General features: G+C 51.6%; 2 protein-coding genes across 4 annotated transcripts in view; one reads left to right on the forward strand and one right to left on the reverse strand.

Moving 5' to 3' along the window:
* The window catches only part of Pomt1 (protein O-mannosyltransferase 1), a 17,491-nt gene extending 7,508 nt beyond the window's left edge, over positions 1–9,983 (forward strand). For all 3 annotated transcript variants that reach the window (XM_050155386.1, XM_050155388.1, XM_050155387.1), the window contains exons 10-20: positions 246–376; positions 772–867; positions 2,107–2,199; positions 3,072–3,168; positions 5,109–5,201; positions 5,382–5,499; positions 5,965–6,062; positions 6,589–6,702; positions 7,711–7,837; positions 8,490–8,667; positions 9,221–9,983. In XM_050155386.1, the coding sequence (XP_050011343.1) occupies positions 246–376; positions 772–867; positions 2,107–2,199; positions 3,072–3,168; positions 5,109–5,201; positions 5,382–5,499; positions 5,965–6,062; positions 6,589–6,702; positions 7,711–7,837; positions 8,490–8,667; positions 9,221–9,395 (1,320 nt within the window). In that variant the 3' untranslated portion in view covers positions 9,396–9,983. The remainder of the gene's footprint in view (positions 1–245; positions 377–771; positions 868–2,106; positions 2,200–3,071; positions 3,169–5,108; positions 5,202–5,381; positions 5,500–5,964; positions 6,063–6,588; positions 6,703–7,710; positions 7,838–8,489; positions 8,668–9,220) is intronic.
* Positions 9,978–15,955, reverse strand: Uck1 (uridine-cytidine kinase 1). Its single transcript, XM_050155406.1, has 7 exons — positions 15,763–15,955; positions 15,440–15,599; positions 14,506–14,602; positions 14,249–14,391; positions 14,067–14,161; positions 11,692–11,740; positions 9,978–11,221 (listed from the first exon to the last, which is right to left on the reverse strand). The coding sequence occupies exons 1-7, from the start codon at positions 15,868–15,870 to the stop codon at positions 11,043–11,045; spliced, it is 831 nt and encodes a 276-aa protein (XP_050011363.1). The 5' UTR covers positions 15,871–15,955; the 3' UTR covers positions 9,978–11,042.
* Positions 15,956–23,787: the final 7,832 nt, after the last annotated feature.

Consider the following 23,787-nt stretch of genomic DNA (forward strand, 5'->3'; position numbering starts at 1 on the left):
CACACACATCACAGTTTGTAATTCAGTAGGACCCAAGCCTACAGAGTTAGTTACAGCTGATTCTATGACTACCACTACCCCATCTGTCATCAAGGCCAGTTGAGAATTGCTGATCTCGGTCCAATGAGATGGCTCCACAGTAAAGGGACCGCCATGAACCTGACACCTCTCTCCATCTGGGACCCGTAGGGTAGGAGGATAGTTCGTCACTTGAGCTCACCTGAGACCTTTTCTATTTGTCTTAGGGAGGGCTAGCCCGCATCACCCAGGGCCAGCCCCTGGAGGTGGCCTTTGGTTCCCAGGTCACTCTGAAGAGCGTCTTCGGCAAACCCTTGCCCTGCTGGCTTCATTCCCACAAGGACACCTACCCCATGATGTAAGGAAAGTGACTATTTTAATTTGCAGTCACAAATTGATTTACTAATCACAAAATGTTTTGTTTTCTCCCAGTTTGCTTATATTAAGAGTTATCAATTTCTAAGTCTAGAGGGACAGAAGCAGCAGGGCCCAAGGCCCAGGATCACGATCTCTGTGGCGCCCAGTGTAGCACAATAGAAGGGCTGTGACATACCTTGTGTCCTGCAGGGACCTCTGAGCAGCTCTGCCTGAAAGCAGTGTTGTGTTTTCTATGTCCTCTGGTCTCTGAGACAGGCTGTATGATTGAGTGACGCATCAGGCTGGGTGGTCTCTGCAGAAAGCAAGGCAGAGCAGAGCAGCCCATGTGTCTCGGCTGCCTGCTTCAAGTGCATTCTTTGTTGGTGTCTCACACAGATATGAGAATGGCCGTGGCAGCTCCCACCAGCAACAGGTGACCTGTTACCCCTTCAAAGACATCAATAACTGGTGGATTGTAAAGGACCCTGGAAGGTGAGTGTGGTTCCAGCCGCTCACAGCACGACTGGACAGATTGTTCTGCTGCGTCCTGGGCCTCCCCTTCCTGGGTGCTCCCTGAGAGATCAGCCTTAGAGCTAGAGTATGTGCCTGTTAATTCGTGAGCTGTTAGTGCAAGGCCAGGGCCTGCTCTGGGTCCTCAGTGACCTCCTTAGCATCTCTTAGTTGTAACGGGGCCAGGTCGCTCCAGTGTGCTTCCATATCTGCTCCCCTGAGGAAGGCCTTGTGAAGGAGCCCTTCTGCACTGAGTCTCTGTCTAGGCCAAGGCAGTCTACCTGTTCATGAGCTTCCACCCTCACTGACCATTCCAGCATCGCAGCCTCTAAGAAGCCCTAGACCAGGTTCTCTGTCACTACAAATGAGTGTCATAGCTTCCAGTGGCACACGCTTACCATCACCAGGTCCTTTGCCATCTCTGCACTCACCGTTCTTGCATATTCAGGAATGTGAGGGCTGGATCCCTGAGGAGGCCTCCTAAGGCCAATCCATCTGAAGGTGTACCCTCCTCTTCCATCCCCGTATCCACCCGTACATGATTGCTGGCTTGGTTTGCATGTCTACTTGTAAACCAACTGTAGTGAGTGAGGCTTCCCTGATCACTGCTGGGGAGTTGATAGGGTCTGAGGGGTTGAGTGGCCTTTTTTAGTTTTTCAAGACAGGGTTTCTCTGTGTTGCTTTGGAGCCTGTCCCAGAACTAGCTCTTATAGACCAGGCTGGCCTTGAACTCACAGAGATTAAAGGCGTGTGCTACCACCTGGCTGTGGGTGGCTTTTTTGTTTGGGTTTGGTGTGTTTTTTTTCCTATCTTTAAGACATCTTTCCTTATAGCCTTGCTTCAGATTCCCAATCCCCTTTCCTCAGCCTTCAAATGCTAAGATTATAAGCTTCTTAATGTATTTATTTGTTTATTTGGGGGTATCAAAAAGAGTATGCTGTCAACATAAGGATTTGGGGGTGCGCCTAGTTTATTCTTCATAGACAAATGTGGCAATGACAAATGGAATCACATTTGGCAATTTGGAAAGTGACCTTAGGTTAAGTAAGTAAGGAAATGTAAGTGCCTTGATTCTATACAAAGTCACGTCACACAAGGTATGCATACACTGGGGTGCACATTGCCCAGTGTCTGCTGGGAGACTGGAGCCTTGGCATTCCCAGGGACTCTCTGGTAAGAGGGTACTGGGCTGGGTGGCATCCTGACAGTGCTGTCTTCTAGACACCAGCTGGTGGTAAACAACCCTCCCAGGCCTGTTCGCCATGGAGACGTTATACAGCTCGTTCACGGCATGACCAACCGCCTCCTTAACACGTGAGTGCTCGCCATGCTTGCTCTATCAGGATGTCTCCTCTCGCTCCCTCTCACCGCCCCACTCAGCCTGCTTCCTGCATCCTGGCTTCCCACCTCTGCCTTACTCCACTGAGGCCGCCCTGGGCCCTTGAGAAGACAAAGTGGAGTTCCACTGTCTGCCCACAGCCCTCCCTCTCAAGTGACTCCCTCAGCTCTCCTGAGGCCTGGTGACCCTGACTTGTGTCACCCTGGGCATTTGGCCTCCCTGCTAGTCCTGCAGTAAGCAAACACAGCATCTCTGGGCTGCCACACTCACTTTTCTCCTGGACTGTTGCTAAGGTCACCATACCAGAAGTCCTGCCTGGGTACTGTCCCATCGTCCACAGCCTGTGTGCTGCTGTCTGACTCCACGGGGCGCCCGGTGCATCCTGTGAAGTGACTCCTGCCTGAGTGGCCAGTGACAGGCTACTTCTGGCCACTAAGGCTGAATCACACCAAGAGCCTGCTCTCCTACCATGAAACCACTCTGTACTTGCTGGCCCAAGGCTGACAGTACTGCTTTTCTAAGTTGTCAGGCCAGTGACTTGGTTCTTAGACTTAGGACTTCCACTCCCTGGGGCAGCCATCTTTTCTCTGAGATTTGCTTCACCTGTCCAAAAAGTGAATGACACCCATCGATGGTTTTACATCAGCTCTGGCCAACAGGACAGTCCCATCTGGACAGCCCGCAAGTTGAGACTCCGTTCTCAGATGAGTCCAGGCTGGAGGAGTGGCCTCTGTGGGAGCCACCTTTCCAGCAGCTTCCCCAACCTTGGCGGGCAGAGCCAGCTTTGCGCTGAAAGCGTCTCTTCACGCTGTGACGCTTGGGGCAGCTCTGCTCTCTGCTCTTCCAGGCACGATGTGGCAGCCCCTCTGAGTCCCCATTCTCAAGAAGTCTCCTGTTACATCGACTATAACATCTCCATGCCTGCCCAGAACCTCTGGAAGCTGGTGAGTTCCATGTGGAGTTCTGGCTGGCCAGTGGGTACACCTATTTCTACCTCGGAGTACCCCAAATGTCCCTTCGGATAATGCGTTTAGATGTCAATGGGGTAGGGAGCTGCTATTCACAAATCAAGCCTGAGATGTTAGATGTTGCCATGGGGAGTAGTTCCTTCAGCAGGTCTAGAGTCTTCGGTATCTCAGGGATGGAGAGGAAAGTTCCAGGGGCTGTGACTGGTCTGTGAGGCCTGCAGGGTCGGGGCTGCAGCTGGAGCTGCTTCCTGGCCTGCTCATTTGCTCACCTGCTGTCCTAGTTTCATTCTTTTGTGCCAAGCACCATGACCAGGACCGACTGAGGAGGGCAGTCAGGGCAGAAGCTCAGCAGGAACCAGAGGACTGCTTTTCCTGGCTCACTCATATCAATGCTTAGCCAGTTCGTGTACCACCCGGGACCACCTGCCCAGGAACGATACACCACAGTACACTGGGCCTTCTCCTGTTAACCACCAAGGCTACAGACCAACGCGACAGTCCCATCTGGGCAGCTTCTCAGTTGAGCCTCCCTTCTCAGATGACTCTGGGCTGTGTCACATTGACAATTAAAGCTGATTAGGACACCCTGTCGCCACAGACAAGAGCTCCAACCACCTTGTGACCCAAGGGAAGCTTCTCAGCCAATTCTCAGGAGTTAATAGGAACCCTAGAAGTTGCCTGGTGAAGGACTTGGCCATCAGAGGGTGATTTTACTGAGACAGTGGCCTGTATTCATCTTCCCTTCTGGTGGCGGTCACTCGCTCCCCTTACAGTCAGGTCTCCTGGGAAAGTTGCTGTACAGAAGCGTTCTGAACCCGTAGACTGAGTACTAACCACTGCAGTCCTGGGCCATTGCCTAGGAGAGGTCCTGCTGCCCTGGCTTCCAACTGACTGCAGCAGCCCTGGTCACTCAGCTTCCCTCCCTAGGGAGTTCCATGCCAATTTGATAAGGCACCCCTTGCCAGCTCCCTCGGCAAAGCTGTCTGAGGACTTTTCTTAGACATATCTGGCACATCTCTGCTGTTTTTCCCTTGTCCATGCCGTGCGTACTTGTGGCCCTCCTGTTCTCCAGCCTTTCCTGAGCGGCTCTGCCTGGGGACAGTCCTGCGCCCCTTCTATGGGAAGCTGTCTCAGTAGGAATGGCGCTGAATCTCCCTGACCTCCCTGCTACTGTGCTATTAATGACTCCGTCACTGATCCCCTCCCCTGCCCACTTCCTGACAGCCCTTTGAGTACCACTTGCTACAGGTCTAACAGAGATCCCAGATAAGGGGAGCAAGCTCAGGAGTGGCTACCCACTCGGTGCTCCAGGATGCCTTGCCCCGCTCGGCCTCTTGAGATCTGTGGTTCTCATCGTGAGTCACAGTTGAGGCTCTAGCATATCAGACTGTAACAGGCAAAGTGCTGCCAGGACCAGGACCCTCCTGGGCCAGTCTTGCTGGGCAGTGCGGTCCTGACCTCTAGAACCACCATATACTGGCCAGATAAAGTCTAAGAAACTCCCTGTTTAGGCTAGAGTTCTGAGTCATCTTGTGACTGACTAGATGGCTTTTGAGTGTCTGTGGGAAGTGCCATTTCTACAGCCTCAGACAGGGACTGGCTCACATGCTGTATTGTGAGGGCTTGTGGGGGTCATGGAGTCCCCATGGCACCAAGGCCAAGGACTACCTAGTGTGCTTCCTTTGTATGAGACCCACACTGGTTTCATAGCTGTGTGATTGGTCTTAACTAAGACAAAACGCCGAGAAGCGGTAGGTGTCTGCTCTTTAGCTGGTCATTTAAGGCAATCTGAAAAGGATGCTATGACTAGACATATTTGATTTTATCCTTGGTGTGTGGTGCTGGGCATGGGCCTCACAAATGCTAGGCAAGTGCTCCACTGGCAGCCCCCAGGCTGATAAGAACTCTCTCTGCAGGACATTGTGAACAGAGAGTCCAGCCGGGATACTTGGAAGACTATCTTGTCGGAAGTGCGCTTCGTGCATGTGAACACGTCCGCCGTCTTGAAGGTGAAGGGCAGCTCCTGGTCGGCCTGTGCTCACACAGACAGGCCATGTGATGAAAGTCATCCTGTGCTTACAGTTCACGCAGTGGCCAAGAATCCTGGGAAGACCTGGGGCGGGATCTGCTGACACAGCCCTGCGGTTAGCCAGCCCCATCATGCTCATTCCCTTTCTTGGTTTTGCTAGCTCAGCGGGGCTCACCTCCCTGACTGGGGGTTTCGGCAGTTGGAGGTGGTTGGGGAGAAGTCACGGGGCCACCACGAGAGCATGGTGTGGAATGTGGAGGAGCACCGGTATGGCCGAAGTGAGTTGGTGAAGTCCTGGGTCATGACATCTGGTTGTCTGTGGAGCTTGTGGCACTCAAGGAAATACCAAAACAACACTGTTGGTTTGGAGGGACCGGAGTCCCTTGCACTGACCCATGATTACATGAGGACAATTGGGAGAATGGAACTCATGCTTCCTGGGTTCACTAGTCCCGACTTGGGGAGAATGGAACTCATGCTTCCTGGGTTCACTGGTCCTGACTTGGGGAGAATGTCAGGTCATGCTTCCTAGGGGTCACTGGTTCCGACTTGGGGAGAATGGAACTCCTCATGCTTCCTGGATTCACTAGTCCCAACTTGGCAGGGGAGTTCAGGGTGTGGTGGGAACCAAGTGGAACCATAACAGTCTGGTGAGGTGTCCTTGTGGGTTACTGGAAAGACCTGGGAGCAGCCTCTGTCCTCAGCTCTTCAGCCTGTGTCTCTTCCTTGGTGTTCACTCTCAGGCCAAGAACAGGAGGAGAGGGAACTGGAGCTGCACTCACCCACCCAGGTTGATATCAGCAGGAACCTCAGCTTCATGGCCAGATTCTCCGAACTGCAGGTGACAAGTAGCTGGAGGGACGCCATCCTTGGTCAGAGGAAGCCAATTTCTGCCCATGAAGGCACTGCGTGCTGCCGAGTTCTGAAGTTCAAAGTCCTCCAACCTGGAACTTGAGACTCTGTAGCAGAATGAGTGTCTCTCCCTTCTGCAGGCTCTGTGAACCTGCACCCAATAGTCAGGAGCAAGGGGTTTCTGCATCAGTGTGACATTGCAATAATGTCAGGGTGTCTTAAGGCCTCCCATCAGGTCAGAATGGGCTACATTCAACTAGTCTAAAGTCAGGCAGTCTCAGAGAGTCCATGGCATGACTCCTCTCTCTTAGCCTGCAGAGTAAGTGCTCATCCATGAAGTCAGCCCTGAGCCCATAGCCCAGCTTAGTATGTAGGGCCCCTCCTTCAGCACTTGCCAAGTGAGCCTAGTCTGGGCGGCAGTTGACATGCAAGGGACAGTGGTGTCGTCACACGCTGACATCGTGGCAGCTGGAGGCACGGCCATCCTCTGCAACCTGTGCTCTGTTCTGTGGCAGTGGAAGATGCTGACGCTGAAGAATGAGGATTCAGAACACAAGTACAGCTCCACCCCGCTGGAGTGGGTCACCCTGGACACCAACATCGCCTACTGGCTACATCCCAGGACCAGTGTAAGCAAGCATGTGTGAGTCCTGGCTGACTTCCTGAAGGTGGCCGGAGTTTCTCCAAGGCATTTCTTATTTATGTATGTATGTATGTATGTATGTATGTATGTATATATGTATTTGGTGTGGGAGGGTGATTACTGGGCAGTCTGAGGCCTGGACTACTCATTTCCAAAGAGCAAGGCCTCACTTTCGTGCAGTCTGTTGAGAGATTGAGAATCCCCCGGTTAGCCTTTGTGGATGCCCACTGCCACCTCACTCCTGTCAAGACCGTTTAGAGCAGTGTTGCCCTGCAGCGTCCAGCTACTAAGCTGGCTGGTGCTGGCTATGTTCTGTACGTTATGGGTGTAATGTATGTTATATATGTTATGTTATGGCCCTGGTTATGTCACCTCTGCCACAGCAGAATGGAAGGAGCATGGGGCTGCATGGAGGCAGAGCTGGGCACAGAGTCACCTAGGGAGTAAACGCTAAGACCTCCCCGACACACACACACACACACACACACACACACACACACACACAGGAACTGAGGGCAGTCACCATAGACGGCATATGAAGTAAGTCCCAGGGCTGCTCCGTAGCTGTGTGTGTGCAAACTGAAATCTCTTTCCAGGTATGACCTTCCTGTGAATAACTGTGTTGTTAAAAGAGGAGTCCCAAGCCAGGCATGTTTGAGACAGTGATCGTATATGGAGCCAGGCTAGGCTACCTAGGAGAGTCTCACATGAATTGGGGCTGCGGGTAGATCTATGTGCTCAGCATGCGCAGACTTCCAGATCCGTGCTCAATTCCCAGTCTCCATTACTCCTAATTTCAGTTTTGACAAACAGGATTGAGAACCCTAGTGCATGTCTAGAAGAGTGGCTGGGAAGTTTATCCATATGTGTCCAGGCTAGAGTTCCAGATGCGCCTGTGTGGTTTTGGACTACTGAAGTCCATTTGGTTTCTCTCATGGCCATTGTCGTCCTCTTTGGATGAGGGACAGGTGGTGAGCGGCTCCCTGTCTTTCAGGCTCAGATCCACTTGCTTGGAAACATTGTGATCTGGGCTTCAGCCAGCCTTGCCACAGTGGCCTACATCCTACTCTTCCTCTGGTACCTGCTCCGCCGGCGAAGGAGTATCTGGGACCTCCCTAAGGGTTAGTATCTCCTCATAGGATGGATGTATAGGTGACAGCCAGCTACTAGGACCCAAGGCCCTGGGGCTCCTGTTTTTGCAGGTAGGGGCCCTGAAAACCTGCTGTAGTTAAGTTCCACACCACAGCTGAGACTTGTTTAGCAGAGCGTGCAGGGGACAGAGGCTTAGTTCTGGGTTGCCAGCAGGCACCAGCCATGCTAGCTGAGGCACAGCTGTCAGCAAGAGGCTTAGGGCCGCGGTGGTGAACAGCTGACAGAAATTGCATTTGGAAAGAAAACTTCAGCGCTGGCTTACCATCGCCCTGTAACCTCCAGCCCAGAAAACATGGCCCCTCCTTTCTCCTGACTTTTACTCCCATTCCTCGGCTGGTCACAAATGTGAGCTGAGAGCAGAATTCTCAGATGAGAGCAGCCTGTCTTTACACTGGTCTTGAGCTAAGGGTGGAGGGGACCTTGTAAGACTGGGCCTGGCCTCACTCGAGGCCTGCGGCCTTGCAGAAGAGCTGTCAGGACCTAGGAAGAAACAGCAGTGTCATGGATCAGTCCACTTGGTCCTGGGGGTTGGGAGGGTGAGGAGCTGAGGACAGTATGTGACAGGAGTGAGCCCATGTCTAAACCAGTGGCAGTGCTGCTCTGAGATACACTCTTCCACAGGTGCCTGGTCCCATTGGGTGCTAGCTGGAGCCCTGTGTACAGGTGGCTGGGCGTTCAACTACCTGCCCTTCTTCCTGATGGAGAGGATGCTCTTCCTCTACCACTACCTGCCAGCACTCACCTTCCAGATCCTGCTGCTTCCGATTGTCCTGCAGCACGTCAGTGACCACCTATGCAGGTGCGGGCAGTGGGCCTGAGAGAGGCTTCACCCCCTGCAGACCAGCATTCCAGGACAGCAGAGGCTCACTGCCCAGACTGGGGGATGTGGCAGGCCGAAAGCCTTTGGTTGACATGGTGTGGTGGCACACGCTTTTAATCTCAGCATTTGGGAGGCAGAGGCAGGCAGATCTCTGTGAGTTCAAGGCCAGCCTGGTAAATTCCAAGACAGCCAAGGCTGTTACACAGAGAAACACTGTTTTAAAAAAATCAAAAAGAAAAAAGAAAGCGTAGGTTTGGAGCAGAGGGCCTTGATGTGGAGGGCGTGAGGCACACAGCTGGCATTGTGGGTAGAGTCATAGTAAATCCCAGAAGCAGTGATGAGGGTTATGTGCAATGTGTCCAGGCAGATAAGGGCTGGTGGGGGCACAGAGAAGCAGGGGAGGCCTAAGAACGCACAGGTGAAGCCCACAGGTGTCAGCAGATAGACAGCAGGTTCCCGGGAGATGGTTGGGCAGGGTTGCTGTGGGGAGGCAAGCCAGATGCTCTAACCTCACCCACCCTGCTGCCCACAGGTCCCAACTGCAGAGGAATGTCTTCAGTGCCCTGGTTGTGGCCTGGTATTCCTCTGCATGCCATGTGTCCAATATGCTACGTCCACTAACCTATGGAGACACGTCACTCTCACCAGGAGAACTCCGGGCCCTTCGCTGGAAAGACAGCTGGGACATTCTGATCCGGAAGTACTAGAGAACGAGAGCAGGAAGACAAGCATGCAGAACAGGATCTCAAAAATGTCTTCGTCTCCCACCAGGAGGCCTCAGCAGGCAGGACTGGCTGCGTCCAGGAAGGACTCCAGGGATTAACTGAAGAGCCCTGTTCACTGGTTTCTCCTCAGAAGTGATTTTTTTTCCTCTTCACACAGTGAAGAGTATGCCCTGCCACAGCATCACCCATGAGGTCCAACTCTGACCCAGCCGTATTTGAGCTGCCAGTGTAAGAACATCAACGCAGGCAGGAGCCCCGGGCCAGGGACAGGACTCCTGATGAGCCTGAGCTTCCCCAGCTGTGGGCTAAGCCCCCTGCCTTTCACAAGGCCTGCATTCACCCCAAACAACTCACTGTCTGCAGGCACAGCCGACCTTTGTAAAGCCTAGGTGGAAATCTGACAGCGCATTAACACCAAGACTCCTGACTGATCTGTATTTTAAAAACCCCTTCTGGGAGAGTCCACCAAATGTCTCCACCTGTCTTCCACAGCCAAGATGTCATCCATACACTTCTTTGCCTTGAATTTGCCTTTCCTAATGTAAATAAAAAGGAACACATTGATAACCATTTTTTAGTGTTATTTATTGATTCTTCCTCCAAAGAGGGGTTTCAGTTCAACAGAACTAGTACAGCACTAACAGAAACCAGCCCCTGAGCTCGGTGCAGCTCAGCTGCTGTCACGAGTGGGAACCACAGTGGTATTTAGCAAGAACAAATGAGTGTGTGCGCCACGGCCTGTGACAACAGCCAAGGACACTTTTCCAGAAAGGGCCATCCCATGACATCATAGATGGACCATTGTGAAGCCGCGAGCTCAGGTTTAGCGTGCAGGAGAACGCCGGCTTCAGGCAGCCATGCTCACATGACTGCTCTGCACTTCCGTGATCCCCTGGCTGGAGATAGATAGCCTACCCTGGCATGCTAATCATGAACTGTACCAAGTGGTTGTACAGACAGCCCTGGCACTCAAGGCTTCCTGCGGAATTGTGAAGACACTACAGCCACAGGAGACCTGAGGGCCTGCTGCTGTCTATCCCACAATCCAGGCCCCCAGAATATCCAGGAGTCCTTTATATTAAGTGTGATGCCACTTGGCTTCAAGTGGAGAGACTTAGGGTTCTTTGCTGCCTCAAGCTCCTTAGACTGGACTATAGCCCAGTGGTAGATTGTTAAACTAGGTTCATAGGTCACAAACAGCCTGCCACAAAACAATAAGGATATATGACATATCTTCAAACTTTCCTTCTGCAACACGGACACGAACCACATAATACTGGGAAGCACGTCACTGTGCTTCACTGTCAACACCAGGCCAGCCAGTGCCAGGCCTGTTTCCTCAGCTGCGCCATAATGTATGTCCTGCATCCCTCTGGAAGCTGGCACCATGGGCTTTCTATGCAGTCTGGGACACCTCTCAGTGACCCAGAGACCTACTGGCTCCTCCAATGAGAGGAAGCAGAGGACACTGGAATGCTCTGTCAGCATGAATCTGCCCTCCCAAGTAAGGCAGGCCTTGGTCCTAGGTCATGCTGAGAGGAATCCCTGACTGTGCTTTTAAGAGCAAGTGGTTGTCCCCAGGCCCAGACCCTTAATCATGGGTCTGTGGGGAACCTACATATGCTGGTCTCAGTGGGGCCTGCTGCTAGACTCCAGGTGTGAGCGCTTGCCAGTGGCCAACACTCCAGGGTGCTCTCCTTCAGGGAAGGTCCTCTTGTAGTTGCGCCCATTGGGCCCTCCTCGGTGCCGCTTGCACAGGTCACCATTGAGAATGTCCTGGATGTGCTGGACAATCAGGTTGATGGCAACTGCAATGAGACATGGAACTATCACATTCACTCCTGGAACCCTTGTGGCCTACCCTTGCTCCCCCACTCTGTAAAACACTCAGCATGCAGGAAAGCCACTGAGCCTGCCTACCTGCCTGCAATCCCGACTTCCATGCCTGCCTGCAGTCCCAACCTCCTTGCCTGCCCGCAGACCCGACCTCCATGCCTGCCTGCAGTCCCAACCTGCCTGCCCACAGTCCCGACCTCCATGCCTGCCTGCCTGCCTGCCTGATATCTCATCAGACGAAGGCTTTTGTTGACGTTGACTGAGTCTGATAAAAACACATCTCTATGGCCTAACAGGCCCTGCTCAGCAGCTCTGAGTGTTTGCAAAGTACACATGAACCCATGTCCCAGGTAAACACTGGCAGCCCCCATCCACGTATTTGGGAAGCCTTGCTAGCCAGGGTAAGCCATCTCTGCTTGGAAATGGGGCTGGGGCTGCTTACCCATATTGTCTACCCCTCGAGGGATGATCACGTCAGCATACTTCTTGGTCTGAAAGACAGAAGGGTCTCCTGAAGCTGTTTCCTCCAGGTGACTATAAGGTACTCAGGGTCAAGGGATGAACGCCTAGGTGTTGGTAGCACTGGCAAGTTGGGGACAGCTTTACACAGGTGAGAGATGGGGTCTCAGCCATGAGGCAGATTACACTGGACTAAACTTGAACATCAGTGCCCCACTGTGTCTGCCTAGTCCCAGCTGAATCGCTGGCCTAGACAGGTGTGACACCTCCCATAGTTCTTGGCCTCTGAAACTGGGACTGAAGTCTGCAAATGTCCTATAGGAGCGAGCGTGGCAGGACAAGAGCCTTGCTATGCACAGGCCTGTTACCTGGCCCTGCACTGCATGGAGACACACATGGCACCTGTTCCATGCATGCTCTCACTCCTGATTTGTTCTAATGCCAGTGACAGCCCAGCAGACACGGCTGAGGAATTGCAGAACCCTGAAGAGAGCAGAAGGAAAGACCTCAATGAGGGGATATAGCTGAACCAGGCAAAGCCCAGAGAGGGTGAGGTATACTATGGACCCAGGTTGATACCGCCAACCTGTGTGTTTGGGTCAGGGAGGCCTGTCCCTTGCGGAAGACAGGTTGCAGAAGGCAATAGAGACTCTTCCCATGAAAGGCAAGAGCAGACCTGGGCTGGTACCCACTCTGGCAGCACTATCAGGTGAGGGGAAGAGGGGCTGAAACCCACTCCCTTTCCCCACCAGCCTGGGAAATGGTTCTGAGGGCCGGCTGGCTTGAGTGATGGGGAGGAAACTCCGAGGAGGTCAGCAGCACCCGGTCAGGGAAGGATGCGGCAGGCTGCTCAGGAGGCTGCTCTGAGGCAGGGCGCAGGGCTTGGCTGCCAACTCAGCAGCTACTCAGCAAATGCCCAAAAGTATAAGACTACACCACTTCACACTTTCCAGAAACGTCAGAGAGCATCAGTATTAAAGAAAATACTCTGCCGGGCATGGAGGCACACGTCTTTAATCCCAGCACTCGGGAGGCAAAAGCCAGTGTGGTCTACAGAGCGAGGCAAAGGCCAGTGTGGTCTACAGAGTGAGTTCTAGGACAGGTTCCAAAGCTACAAAGAAACCATTTCAAAAACCAAAAGAAAAGAAAAAGAAAAAGTTCTTTTAGCCTGGTGTGGTAGTGCACTTTAATCCCAGCACCCAGAAGGGGCCTTTTCAGTAGTGGCAAATGGAACTTATTTATCCTGTTTTTGATAGTTCTGGTTCCTTTACTTTCGTGGCTGGGGGAAGTCTCCATTTCTGGGGCACGTGCGGGTCTCTCCACTTATCTCTCTCTGGCCTGGAATCAAGCTGGCCTTGAACACATAGAGATCTCCTGCCTCGGAGCTCTGGGGTAAAAGCGTGCACAACCATGCCTGGCTTTTATTTTCACCTTTAAGGGATAAAATACTGGGGGCTGAGAGACGACTCAGCAGGGAGTTAAGAACAATGGCTGCTCTTGAGAGGACTCACGGTCGTGCCCAGAACCTACATCAGGCAAGTAACAACACCTATAACTCTAGCTCCAGGGGACCCCACACTCTCCCTGGCTCCCATGAACACACACATACACATACATAACACACACAATACTTGTTCTTTTGTTTTTTGAGACAGGGTTTCTCTGTGTAACCATCCTGGCTGTCCTGGCTACTCTTTAGACCAGGCTGGCCTCCAACTCAGAGATCCGCCTGCCTCTGCCTCCTGAGTGCTGGGATTACAAGCACGCACAACCACCGCCTGGCCCCAAGTAAGTACATACGTACATATTTGTATTACATACGTGTGCGTGTTCCTTTTTTCAAAGGCAAAATACTACTAAGCTTCTCTTTAAAATGCTCCAGTCTGAACTGAGCATGACGGCTCACACTCGAGCTCAGGAGACTAAATGTGGAAGCCTGCCGTGAGTTCAGGGCCAGCCAGCGCTACGACCCTCAGCTCCCCGTCACCTCCCTCCACCCCTGAACTGGGTACAGCCACAAGTTCACTTCTAACTCCAGAAATATAAGATGGCCAACAGCAGACTCCTAATGTAAGTCAGCAGGCTCTGAGTATCTGGTCCAGAGCAGCCGGGAAGTCTCAGGCCCTGGAGATCGGTCAGAACACCCAGGAGCTACTACTCCAGGCACTGAGCAGAGTCCAAAGTCCTTACAGAGTGGCTCCAAGGGGAGTGAGCAAGCCACGCAGGTCAGGCTTTAAGGGGAGCTGCCAATGCAGATGCACCAGGGTCCTGCCTGAGGCAAATAGGCGGACAGTGCAGGCAGGGACAGGGGGGTAGAGCTGGGACCCATGTTCAGTTCTGAATGGATAAAGGCAGTACCGGTAGGCAGAACTCCTCAAAGGCTGGCTTCACGAAGGTGGTGTACTGAGTCAGTATCTGCTCCAGGTCCCTCCCTCGGTGCACGTCCCGGAGAACTGCAGCAACAGGAGCAAGGCACCACCATAAGCCCTCTTTGGGACCCTGGAGGACCCCAGCCCCAGACGGGACCTAGAGGCCCTTACCTCTTCGAGACAGCCGGACATCAGAGTCTGTGTCCACAAAGAGGCGCAGGTGGAACATGTCCCGGATCTCCTGAGTGTAGAAAACCAAGATGCCCTCGAACAGAACCACGTCAGCTGGGTAGACCACTGTGGTCTCTGGTAACCTGTCAGGAAGAGGCAGACGAGGACTATCTGCTTGATAGTCCACAAAACCAGAGAGGTGGGATCCACCAGAGGACAGTGGGTGTGGCCAGCCCTCCCAGGAACTACTGGCTTACCTTGAGTGGGTCACAAAATCATAGGTGGGGACCTCGACAGTTTTGCCTTCAACAATGTTTTTCAGGGTCTTGTGCATCAGATCATTATCAAAAGCATCTACAAAAACAGCAAAAGCCAGACTGCCCATCTGCCCTGGGGAGAACTGCCCCTGCACAGGGTCTGCACAGTGGGAGCCTGGGCTACTGAAGCAGCCACAGCACACCACCAGGAATAGACTTTGTCCTCTGCCCCTCTTTGTATCTGGGAAGAGCCGGTTAAGAGTGTGTTCTCTGACCTTGTGTCCCTAGGACAGCTGACTTTCTAGGAATCACTGGCACCTCCAGACCAGGAAACAGCTCCAAGGCCTGGTACCAGGCTGGGTTCTGCTTTGACTACCAGCCTCTCTGAAGATTGCTTCCAGCCAGTTTGGGGAATCCATAGGTCACCCAGGCAGAAGGGTGGTGCAAAGAGCCCCCAGCAGCAAGGTGCTGAGAGGCGATTTCAACACATCGAGAAGTGACCTGAAGACCCCTCTGCTACCTCCTTCCCAAGTGGCTCTAGCCAAGGCCTTGTGCCCCATGACCACAGCAATTCAGCAAATCCTCCTAACCTAACATGGGCCGACTACCATGGGTAATGAGGGCGAGCTTCACGAAGCCTCTCTGCTCCTGCGTTCTAGTACAGCCTTGGCAGTTGGTATCCAGCAGCTCTCTGTTCAGCCTTGGTCTCTCTGCATCGTATCCTACACACATGCAGCCTCCCATGGACGTCTGCATCCAGCAAACAGCTCGGTGCGCCCCTAATCTGGCAGCCTGCATCCCACAGGCATCTCCTACAGCCCTGGTCCAGCAGTCTGCATCCACACGCACCTCTGTTATCTGGCAGTGTGCGATCCCCGGAGAGCCCGCGTCCACCCTCCACCCCCACCTCTCCAGGCAGGCTGTCTGCATGTACCTGGGTGGTCGAAATTGTACTGTCCCTTCAGGGCCTTGGCCTTCTGCTCGGCAGTCAGAACCTTATAGAAGCAGTCCTGGCTCAGGATGACCAACTTGCGCTGCCGGCGGTCCACTTCGTTCTGTCCCAGCAGCTCCATGATCTTCTCGCACACAGTTGACTGGGGACAGAAAGGGCCGGGAGTGGGCTTGGGCAGTGACCCACCAGCCCCCGGGGGCGGCCCCTTGGCTGCTAGCAACAGGTGACGCGGCTGGGCGGGAGGCAATGGCGCCCCAACCCGCGGCCGTCAGTCCCTCCGCGAGGCCCGGGCGCAGGCCACCCACCTTGCCGCTAGCGGTGCCGCCGCTCACGCCGATGAGGAACGGCCGCGGCTGGGGACGATCGGCCTCGGGCGCGGCGCTCTCGCAGCCGCCGCCTCCCGCCGAAGCCATGTCAGGTGCCGCGGCCCTACATCCACGGACTCTGCCCGCTCCCGCCAGGACGCAGGGGCTAACGCCGTGCGCAGCGCTTCCGGGGACCAGCACGCATGCGTGCGGGGGGCGCGGCTCTCTGGGTGGAGGCCTAGGAAGGCCTGGTGACTCCTGGGTGACCCCGTACCTGGAGGCGGGGCCTGGATGTGGCTCCACCTCCCTCCAACAAGTTTTTGGTTTAGGGTTTGGTTTTTGGAGACAGGGTTTCTCTGTGTAGCCCTGACTGTTCTGGAACGCTCTGTAGACCAGGCTGGCCTCAAACTCACAGAGATCCTCCTGCCTCTGTTTTCCCAAGTGCGCCACCACCACCTTTCATTTTATTTTATGTGTATGGGTATTTTACCTACATGTTTTTTTTTTTTTTTTTTGTTTTTCGAGACAGGGTTTCTCTGTGGCTTTGGAGCCTGACCTGGAACTAGCTCTGTAGACCAGGCTGGTCTCGAACTCACAGAGATTCGCCTGCCTCTGCCTCCCGAGTGCTGGGATTAAAGGCGTGAGCCACCACTGCCTGGCTCATTTTTGTTTTTTTTTTTTGTTTTTCGAGACAGGGTTTCTCTGTGGCTTTGGAGCCTGACCTGGAACTAGCTCTGTAGACCAGGCTGGTCTCGAACTCACAGAGATTCGCCTGCCTCTGCCTCCCGAGTGCTGGGATTAAAGGCGTGAGCCACCATCGCCCGGCCCTGCATGTGTTTGTGTACTACATTCGTGGAGTTCCCACAGAGGCTCTTAGAAGAAGGATACTGGCTCTTCTGAGCCTGGAATTTCAGTCAGATGTAAGCTACTGATGGATGCTTGGAATTGAACCTAGGTCCTCTGGAAGAGCAGTATCTGCAGCTCCCACACCTGGTTTTTAAATTCTATGTTGTTGTTTGCTTTGTTTGAGACAATGTCTAGAACTTGAAATGTAGACCAGGATAGCTTTGAATTCACAGAGACCTCCTATTTCTGCCTTCCGAGTGCTGGGACTGAAGGCGCGGGCCTGGTTTTAAATTCTTATTGTAAGCATTGCTCCTGACGTTCATCTACTGTGAATAATGAAGGTGAGGGAGATAGAGTAGCTCAATTAGCTGCAAGCTCCTGGACTCTCAACCTCGCTGCCTGCCCTGAGCAAAAGCTCAGGCCATCCAACAGCCAACTCAACGATTTTTATGCCAGCGCTAACTTTTCTAACAGTTGGCAGAGGCCTGAAGAATGCTGCACAGTGAACAGAGCTCCTGAAGGAACAGCCTCAGCCAGGGCTGTTCCAGTTTGTCCCAGACTTTTCCAGCATAAACCTCTGTAAACTCCAGATGACGGCAGCCATCCCACCTAGGCCAGAGCAAGAGCAGGACCAGGTCATCCAACTGATCAAAGCAAGCCTAGGAGGGGAGCATGGGAGAAAAGGATAGCCCATCTCAGAGCAGGGTCAGACAGGCTTCAGAGAGTCAGGGAAGGACCACTGAGAGACTCAGGACTGAAGAGAACAACCGTACCACCGGGTGCTCCCTGCTCTCCCCCACCCTGTCCATATCTGTCTGCTCATTTAACTCCCTGTCAGCTTAGCAGGCCAGCTAGGCCCTCGTCTGTTCTTGCCCGTATCTCTCCCCACTCCTCAAGCTCCTATTCTTTCCATTTTCACTTTCCCTGAGGACATACCTAACCTGGTGTGAGGAGCTCTAACTCAGTCTCCTGAGAGATGGAGCCCTTCTGCATCATCCGATTGCATCTGTGCCTCCCTTTATCTACCTATAGCCGAGCTCCTCCATCTCCACTACAGCTCCTCCATCCCCACCACAGCCTAGCTCCTCCATCTCCCCCACAGCCTAACTCCTCCACCTCCCCCACAGCCTAGCTCCTCCATCTCCCCCACAGCCTAACTCCTCCATCTCCCCCACAGCCAAGCTCCTCCATCTTCACCATAGCCGAGCTCCTCCATCTCTACCATAGCCGAACTCCTCCATCTTCCCCCATTGCCGAGCTCCTTCACCATAGCTGAACTCCTCCATCTTCCCCATAGCCAAATGTACAAATGGAACATGCTAGACCTTTGGGGCTCTATGAAAATGAATTATGAACATAAAAGGATGAGAAGAACCTCATGTCAAAGGATAGGAAACATTTTCTTTCCTTTTTTTTTTTTTGAGACAGGGTTCTTTGTGTAACAGTCCTGGCTGTCCTAAAACTCTCTTGGTAGTCCAGGCTGGCCTCAAACTCACTGAGATCTGCCTCCCTCTGTAAGTGGAGACTGCTTGTTCTTTTTCTGGCCACCTAGACTCAAATAATCACACAAAAACTATATTAATTAAAACACTATTTGGCTGATGGCTCAGCCATATTTTTAGCTCTTTCATCTTAAATTAACCCATTTCTATTGATCTATGTATTACCATGAGGCTGTGGTCTACCAGTAAGGTTCCCGGGATCTCTCTCCTTCAGGAGCTACAAGGCATCTGCCTGATTCCACCTCCTTTTCTTCTTTATCTCTACTTGGAATTCCCATCTTGCTGTATTCTGCCCTGCCATAGACCAAAGCAGCTTCTTTATTAACCAATGGTAATAAAACTTATCCCCAGCATACAGAGGAGAATCCCACATCATGCCTCTGCCTCCCAAGTGCTGGGACTAAAGGTGTGCCACCACCACCCGGCAAAAACATTTTCAATAAACTCATAGCAAAAACATTTGTCAAATCCCTGTCCAGGTCAAGAGGCATTTAGAACACAAATGGACGAGTGAAGAAAGTTCACTCATCAAGTTATAGTGAAAACACTAGGAATAAAATATATTGAATGCTATAAAGGAGTCAATATAAACATAGGCAGGCCCCTGAGAATAACAGCTGATTTCTCAATAACATCTAAAGTCAGAATAGATCGAAATGATGTATTTCAACTTTTGAAAGACCACAGCAACCTTTATACCCAGCAAAACTGTCATACTTGAGAAAGAAAAAATTTCCATGATAGAAGCATGCAAAAGAGACTGGGTGGTGGTAGCACACCTTTAATCCCAGCACTCGGGAGGCAGAGGCAGAGGCAGGGGGATCTCTGTGAGTTTGAGGCCAGCCTGCTTTACAAAATTAGTTCAAAGATAGCCAGAGATGTAACACCGAGTTTTGAAAAAAAAAAAAAAAGTAGGCAAAAGGAATTTATGAAGACTAATCTCTATAGAGAAAACTGACAAGAATGGTCTGGACTGAGGAGAAAGATAAACGCACCCAAGAGGCTAGGGGGAAGCATCACCACGCTAAAATGAGAATCAGGAAAGCAGGCAGCACAAAACTGGCAGGTATGTACCAACATCCAGGCTCAGATTGAGTCTGAACTACCTGTGTGTCTCTGTAGCTGAGAACAACCTTGAAGTTGTGAGATCCTGATTCTACTTCCGAACCACTGGGACTGCAGGCATGCAACACCCTGCCTGGTTTATGTGGTACTAGAGATTGACCCCAGCATGATCGGCAAGCACTCTACCAGCTGAGCTGTTTTCCAGACACAATGACTTACTTTTTAATTTGTTTTGTGATCTCCTTCCCTTGAATAAACCCCACAGGCAGGAGTGTTAGTCTGTTTTGTCCAATAATTCACCCCTGGAATTTGGAGCCCCTAACACTTGCTGAATGAGGGAATGAACAAATGAATGAGTGAACAAATGAGTGATACACATGGCAGCTGGGTAGCTATAGTTCCGCGCTCTTCACACTCTAGCCCACTTCCATATCACCCTAGCACCCAGCTGATGGGTGTTCACCAGCCATGCAGACATCCTTCAGGAAGCGGACCCTTCTGTCAAGAGGACACCAAGGACATCAGCTACCCTCTCTCACAGACAGTGCGGTGAAGTCACCGGTGCTGTGTCCTGTGTCTGTGTACACCATGCTGAGCTTCCCCGTTCAGCCACAAATAAAGCTGAACAGCAGCAGGCTGGTGTGATCGTCACCTTTATCGCCAATGTGGCAAAGAACCTGACGGAAGCTACTGGGAAGGAAGGGCTGCTGTGGCTCAGGGAAGGCCCTGTGGTGGGACTGGGAGGTCACAGCCACATTACAGCCATAATCAAGACGCAGAGAGAGACAAATGCTGAATGCTGGCACTCAGTTTTCACCTTTAAAAATATTTTTATTTATACATATATTTCTTTTATATGCATTGGTGTTTTGCCTGCACACATGACTGTGAAGGTGCTGCATTCCCTGGGACTGGAGGTACAAACAGTTGTGAGCTGCCATGTGGGTGCTGGGAATCGAACCCTTCTCCTCTGGTAGAGCAGCCAGTGCTCTTAACCACTGAGTCACCTCTCCAGCACCTCCAGCTTTCACTTTTGTGTTTGATTTGTGATCCCAGCCCATAGGATGGGCCTTCCTTCTGTCTTGGTTAAACCTTTACAGAAACACTCTCATAGACACACCCACAGGTGTTTCCATAGGATCCTAAATCCAGTCAAATTGACAATGAAGGTTGACCATCACAATCAGCATGAAGGTACATACCTATAATCCCATCATTTAAGAAGCTGATGCAGGAGGACTCCAAGTTTGAGTCCAGCAGCATTATAGAAGACCCTGTCTCAAAGAGAAAAAAAAAGCAACCAAACTCGTACCGATCATCATATCATTGGCATTGTGTTTCTTCTGCAGCTTTTGCTCGGTCATGATGAGTTCTGATCTTTGAGCACCACAAAAGGAAACAGCCTTCTCCCAGGGATGGTCTGGATAGCAGGACCACGGATGTCAGTCACACTAACCTAATGGAGTTTCTGAGTGGTATACGCTGTCCATGAGGATGCTGGGGAAGTCTGTGGAGGCTGATACAAGAGCTGCAGATGGGGACCACGGTGTGATAGTAAGATAGGACTGTCTGGGGGCCTTCCAGCCCCTTTAGGGCCTCCAGAGCAGGCTGCAGTCAGAGTGGACCTCCTGCTACCTGAACTGTTCTCTAAGTGGTCCCACCTATGACCCTTTCAGAAGAATTCAGAAGAACCCCAAGATGGCAAGACAGGCCCAGATCCTCCCTGAAAACAAAACAAAACAAAACAACAACAACAACAACAACAACAACAACAACAACAAAAAAAAAACAGCTGGGCAAGTTTGCTGACATCAGGGAGGAGGGAGGTGGGGCAGGTCAACTCCAGAGATGGGCAGTCAACTGTCAACCGGAGTCAGGAAGACTTCCATGGGAACAGCCAAATCAGGTCTTCTGGGTGATGGAGATTTGAGACAGCGTTGACATTTGGGATCAGAGAGCACAATGGAGAAGTTTGAAGGCAGGTTTGCAGCAGGATTTGTGAGGACATTATCACACTGATGCTCGGAAGCCCATTTATTTCATCAGCCACCAGGGAACAAGAAGCGGAGTGAAAGCGGCCATCAACAACAGCTCTAGAAACGGGCCTGGCTGTCCCATTTGAAGTTGGGAGTTTCTGGGGTGGTGGTGGTTTATGGCTCTAAACCCAACACTCAGGAGGCAGAGGCAGGTGGGTTCACTATGAGTTCAAGGCCAGCCTGGTCTACAGAGCGAGTTCTAAGACAGCCAGGGCCACACAGAGAAACACTGTCTAAAAAAAAAAAATTCAAAACCAAAATAAATAAACAAAAAAGTTAAGGGATTAGTTCAATAGCACACTTGCCTATCAAGCATGAGGTTCAATTTCCAAGCAAAAATGAAAAAATAAAAAGAGAGAACTGAGGAGATAGTTCAGTTGGTAAAATACTTGCCATGACCAACAAGAGGATCACCTGAGTTCAGCGGTTAAGAGCACTTGTTACCCTGACCTGAGTTCAGGTCCAGTACCCATGTCAGGTCACACAACTCACAGCCCCCTAATCCAGATCCAGTGCCCCCTCTGTCCTCAGAGGGTACTGCACTCACACAGCACCGCCCTACACCTTTTATTTTTAAATTTTTATTTATTGTCTATACAGTATTATCTATACAGTATTCTGCCTGTATGCCAGAAGAGGGCACCAAATCTCACTACAGATGGTTGTAGGAATTGAACTTAGGACCTCTGCTACTTAGCCTTAACAGCAACCTCTTAACAGCAACTTAGCCACTGAGCCGTTTCTGCAGCTCACACAAACAAACCTTTTAAAAACTTATAAAAGGCAAAACTCTGGACCTGAAAATTCAGAATTCCTAAACACTGAACATCCAAATTGCAAAAGCATTTTTTTAAATCTTTGTCCTGGAACTCACTCTGTAGACCAGGCTGGCCTCAAACCACAGAGATCTGCCTGCCTCTGCCTCCAAAGTGCTGGGATTAAAGGCATGTGAGCCAGCTTTCCGGACATCTGTCTATTGTCTTTTTGAGACACGGTCTTGTACTGTAGCCTGTGTGGCCTAGGCTGGCTTGGAACTTTGGTATTATTGTATTAATGTATATATGTGCACGGTGTAGGAGGCATGTGTGCCATGGTGCACAAGAGCTTTGTGAAAAAGAGTTTCTCTTTCTACCTTTATGGGGGTTCTGAGAATTATCAGCTGCCGTGGTCCATGGTGGATGTGACTAGGACTGGTAGAGGAACGGGATCAGAACCACACAGAGACTGCTCATGTTTATTAGCAGAAGGAGAACCCCACACATCCATTCACAAGAACACTAACAATCTTAGAACTGACGATACCCACCCCTCCCAACACCCTTCTTCTCTAAGCCCCACCCTAAACTTAGTTTGGGCCCGTTAGAAAATTTTGGGCTTCTAGCATTTTTTATCTGGAAACCATATGAATGTACTGTCAGGACTGTTTTTCATGTCCCATCCACTTGTCCCTGTGGGCTGTAGACAAACATCTGCAAGACTCTCCTCAGTCACTCAGTTCTAGATCAAAATCTGGATATAACTCCTTGGTGGTGACACCGCGGGTCAGAGCTGAAAGAAAGGAAGGAAGAATTACTATCCAGTGGAGAAGGTCAAAACCCCAAAACTAAGGCTACTGTCCTAACTGCCCAGACTACCACCCAGATTCACACCTCACCCAAATGGCAAAGACAATCTTCCTGTTTCTCTTTCCAAGCCTTGCCCCTGGGGGCTTGGCCTGGCTACACCACATCAACCAAGTATTTCAGCATGGCCTGCAGCCAGCCTTTCAGGCCCCAGCCTGTATGACCTTACTCTAGCTGCTCGGCCTAGGAGACTCCGCCTCCCTTTCTCCACAGGGAAGCTCTCCTCAGAGGCCTCCTCTGAGCACCTTATCTTGCGCCCTCCTGCCACCTTCTGCAGACCTCAGTCTTCCATCTCCCCTGTTTCCTTCACAGAACTTAACATGGCTGCATCTCTGCTCAGCTCCTGACTAGTCACTCTGCCCACTCTAAACACTAAAACCCAAGGCACGTGTTTCACCACCATCAGCATCGAGTGCCTGGTACACAGCAGATGCTCAGTAAATATTCACTGAAAAAACCACAAAAGTGATAGGACACTGGCTCCAGGCCCTTGGACCTAGGGGTGACAGGTCTCCATCTGACTTCTTCTTTTTTTTTTTAATATTTATTTATTAAGTATACAATGTACTGCTGGCAAGGAAGGCACCAGGTCTCATTATAGATGGTTGTGAGTCACTATGTGGTTGCTGGGAATTGAACTCGGGACCTCTGGAAGAGCAGCCAGTGCTCTTACCCTCTGAGCCATCTCTCCAGCCCCTCCATCTGACTTCTAACAAGAACACTTTTATGGCTATTGTTGTTTTGATCAGGTCTCACCATGGAACTTAGGCTGGTCTTCACCTTATGATCCTCCTGCCTCAGCCTCCAGAGTACTAGGATTTCAGGTGTGCACCACCACATTGGCGACCCCTCCCCCCCTTTTAAGCTATGACCACTGCCCTTTGAGACACTTTTATTTCCGACCTATTTTCTTCTCCCTCTGGAGGACCCATTCTTTTTTTTTTTTTTTTTAAG

The sequence above is a fragment of the Alexandromys fortis genome, unplaced genomic scaffold (genome assembly GCF_014885135.2).
Source record: "Alexandromys fortis isolate MF-2015 unplaced genomic scaffold, M_Fortis_MF-2015_v1.1 scaffold_72, whole genome shotgun sequence".
Taxonomy (NCBI): domain Eukaryota; kingdom Metazoa; phylum Chordata; class Mammalia; order Rodentia; family Cricetidae; genus Alexandromys; species Alexandromys fortis.

Coding starts and splice junctions, on each gene's coding strand:
- Uck1 (XM_050155406.1), bottom strand. CDS start 15,870: ATGGCTTCGGCGGGAGGCGGCGGCTGCGAGAGCGCCGCGCCCGAGGCC. Junction 14,603..15,439: donor GTACAATTTCGACCACCCAG/GTACATGCAGAC, acceptor CTGTTTTTGTAG/ATGCTTTTGATAATGATCTG. Junction 14,162..14,248: donor TGTCCGGCTGTCTCGAAGAG/GTAAGGGCCTCT, acceptor CTGTTGCTGCAG/TTCTCCGGGACGTGCACCGA.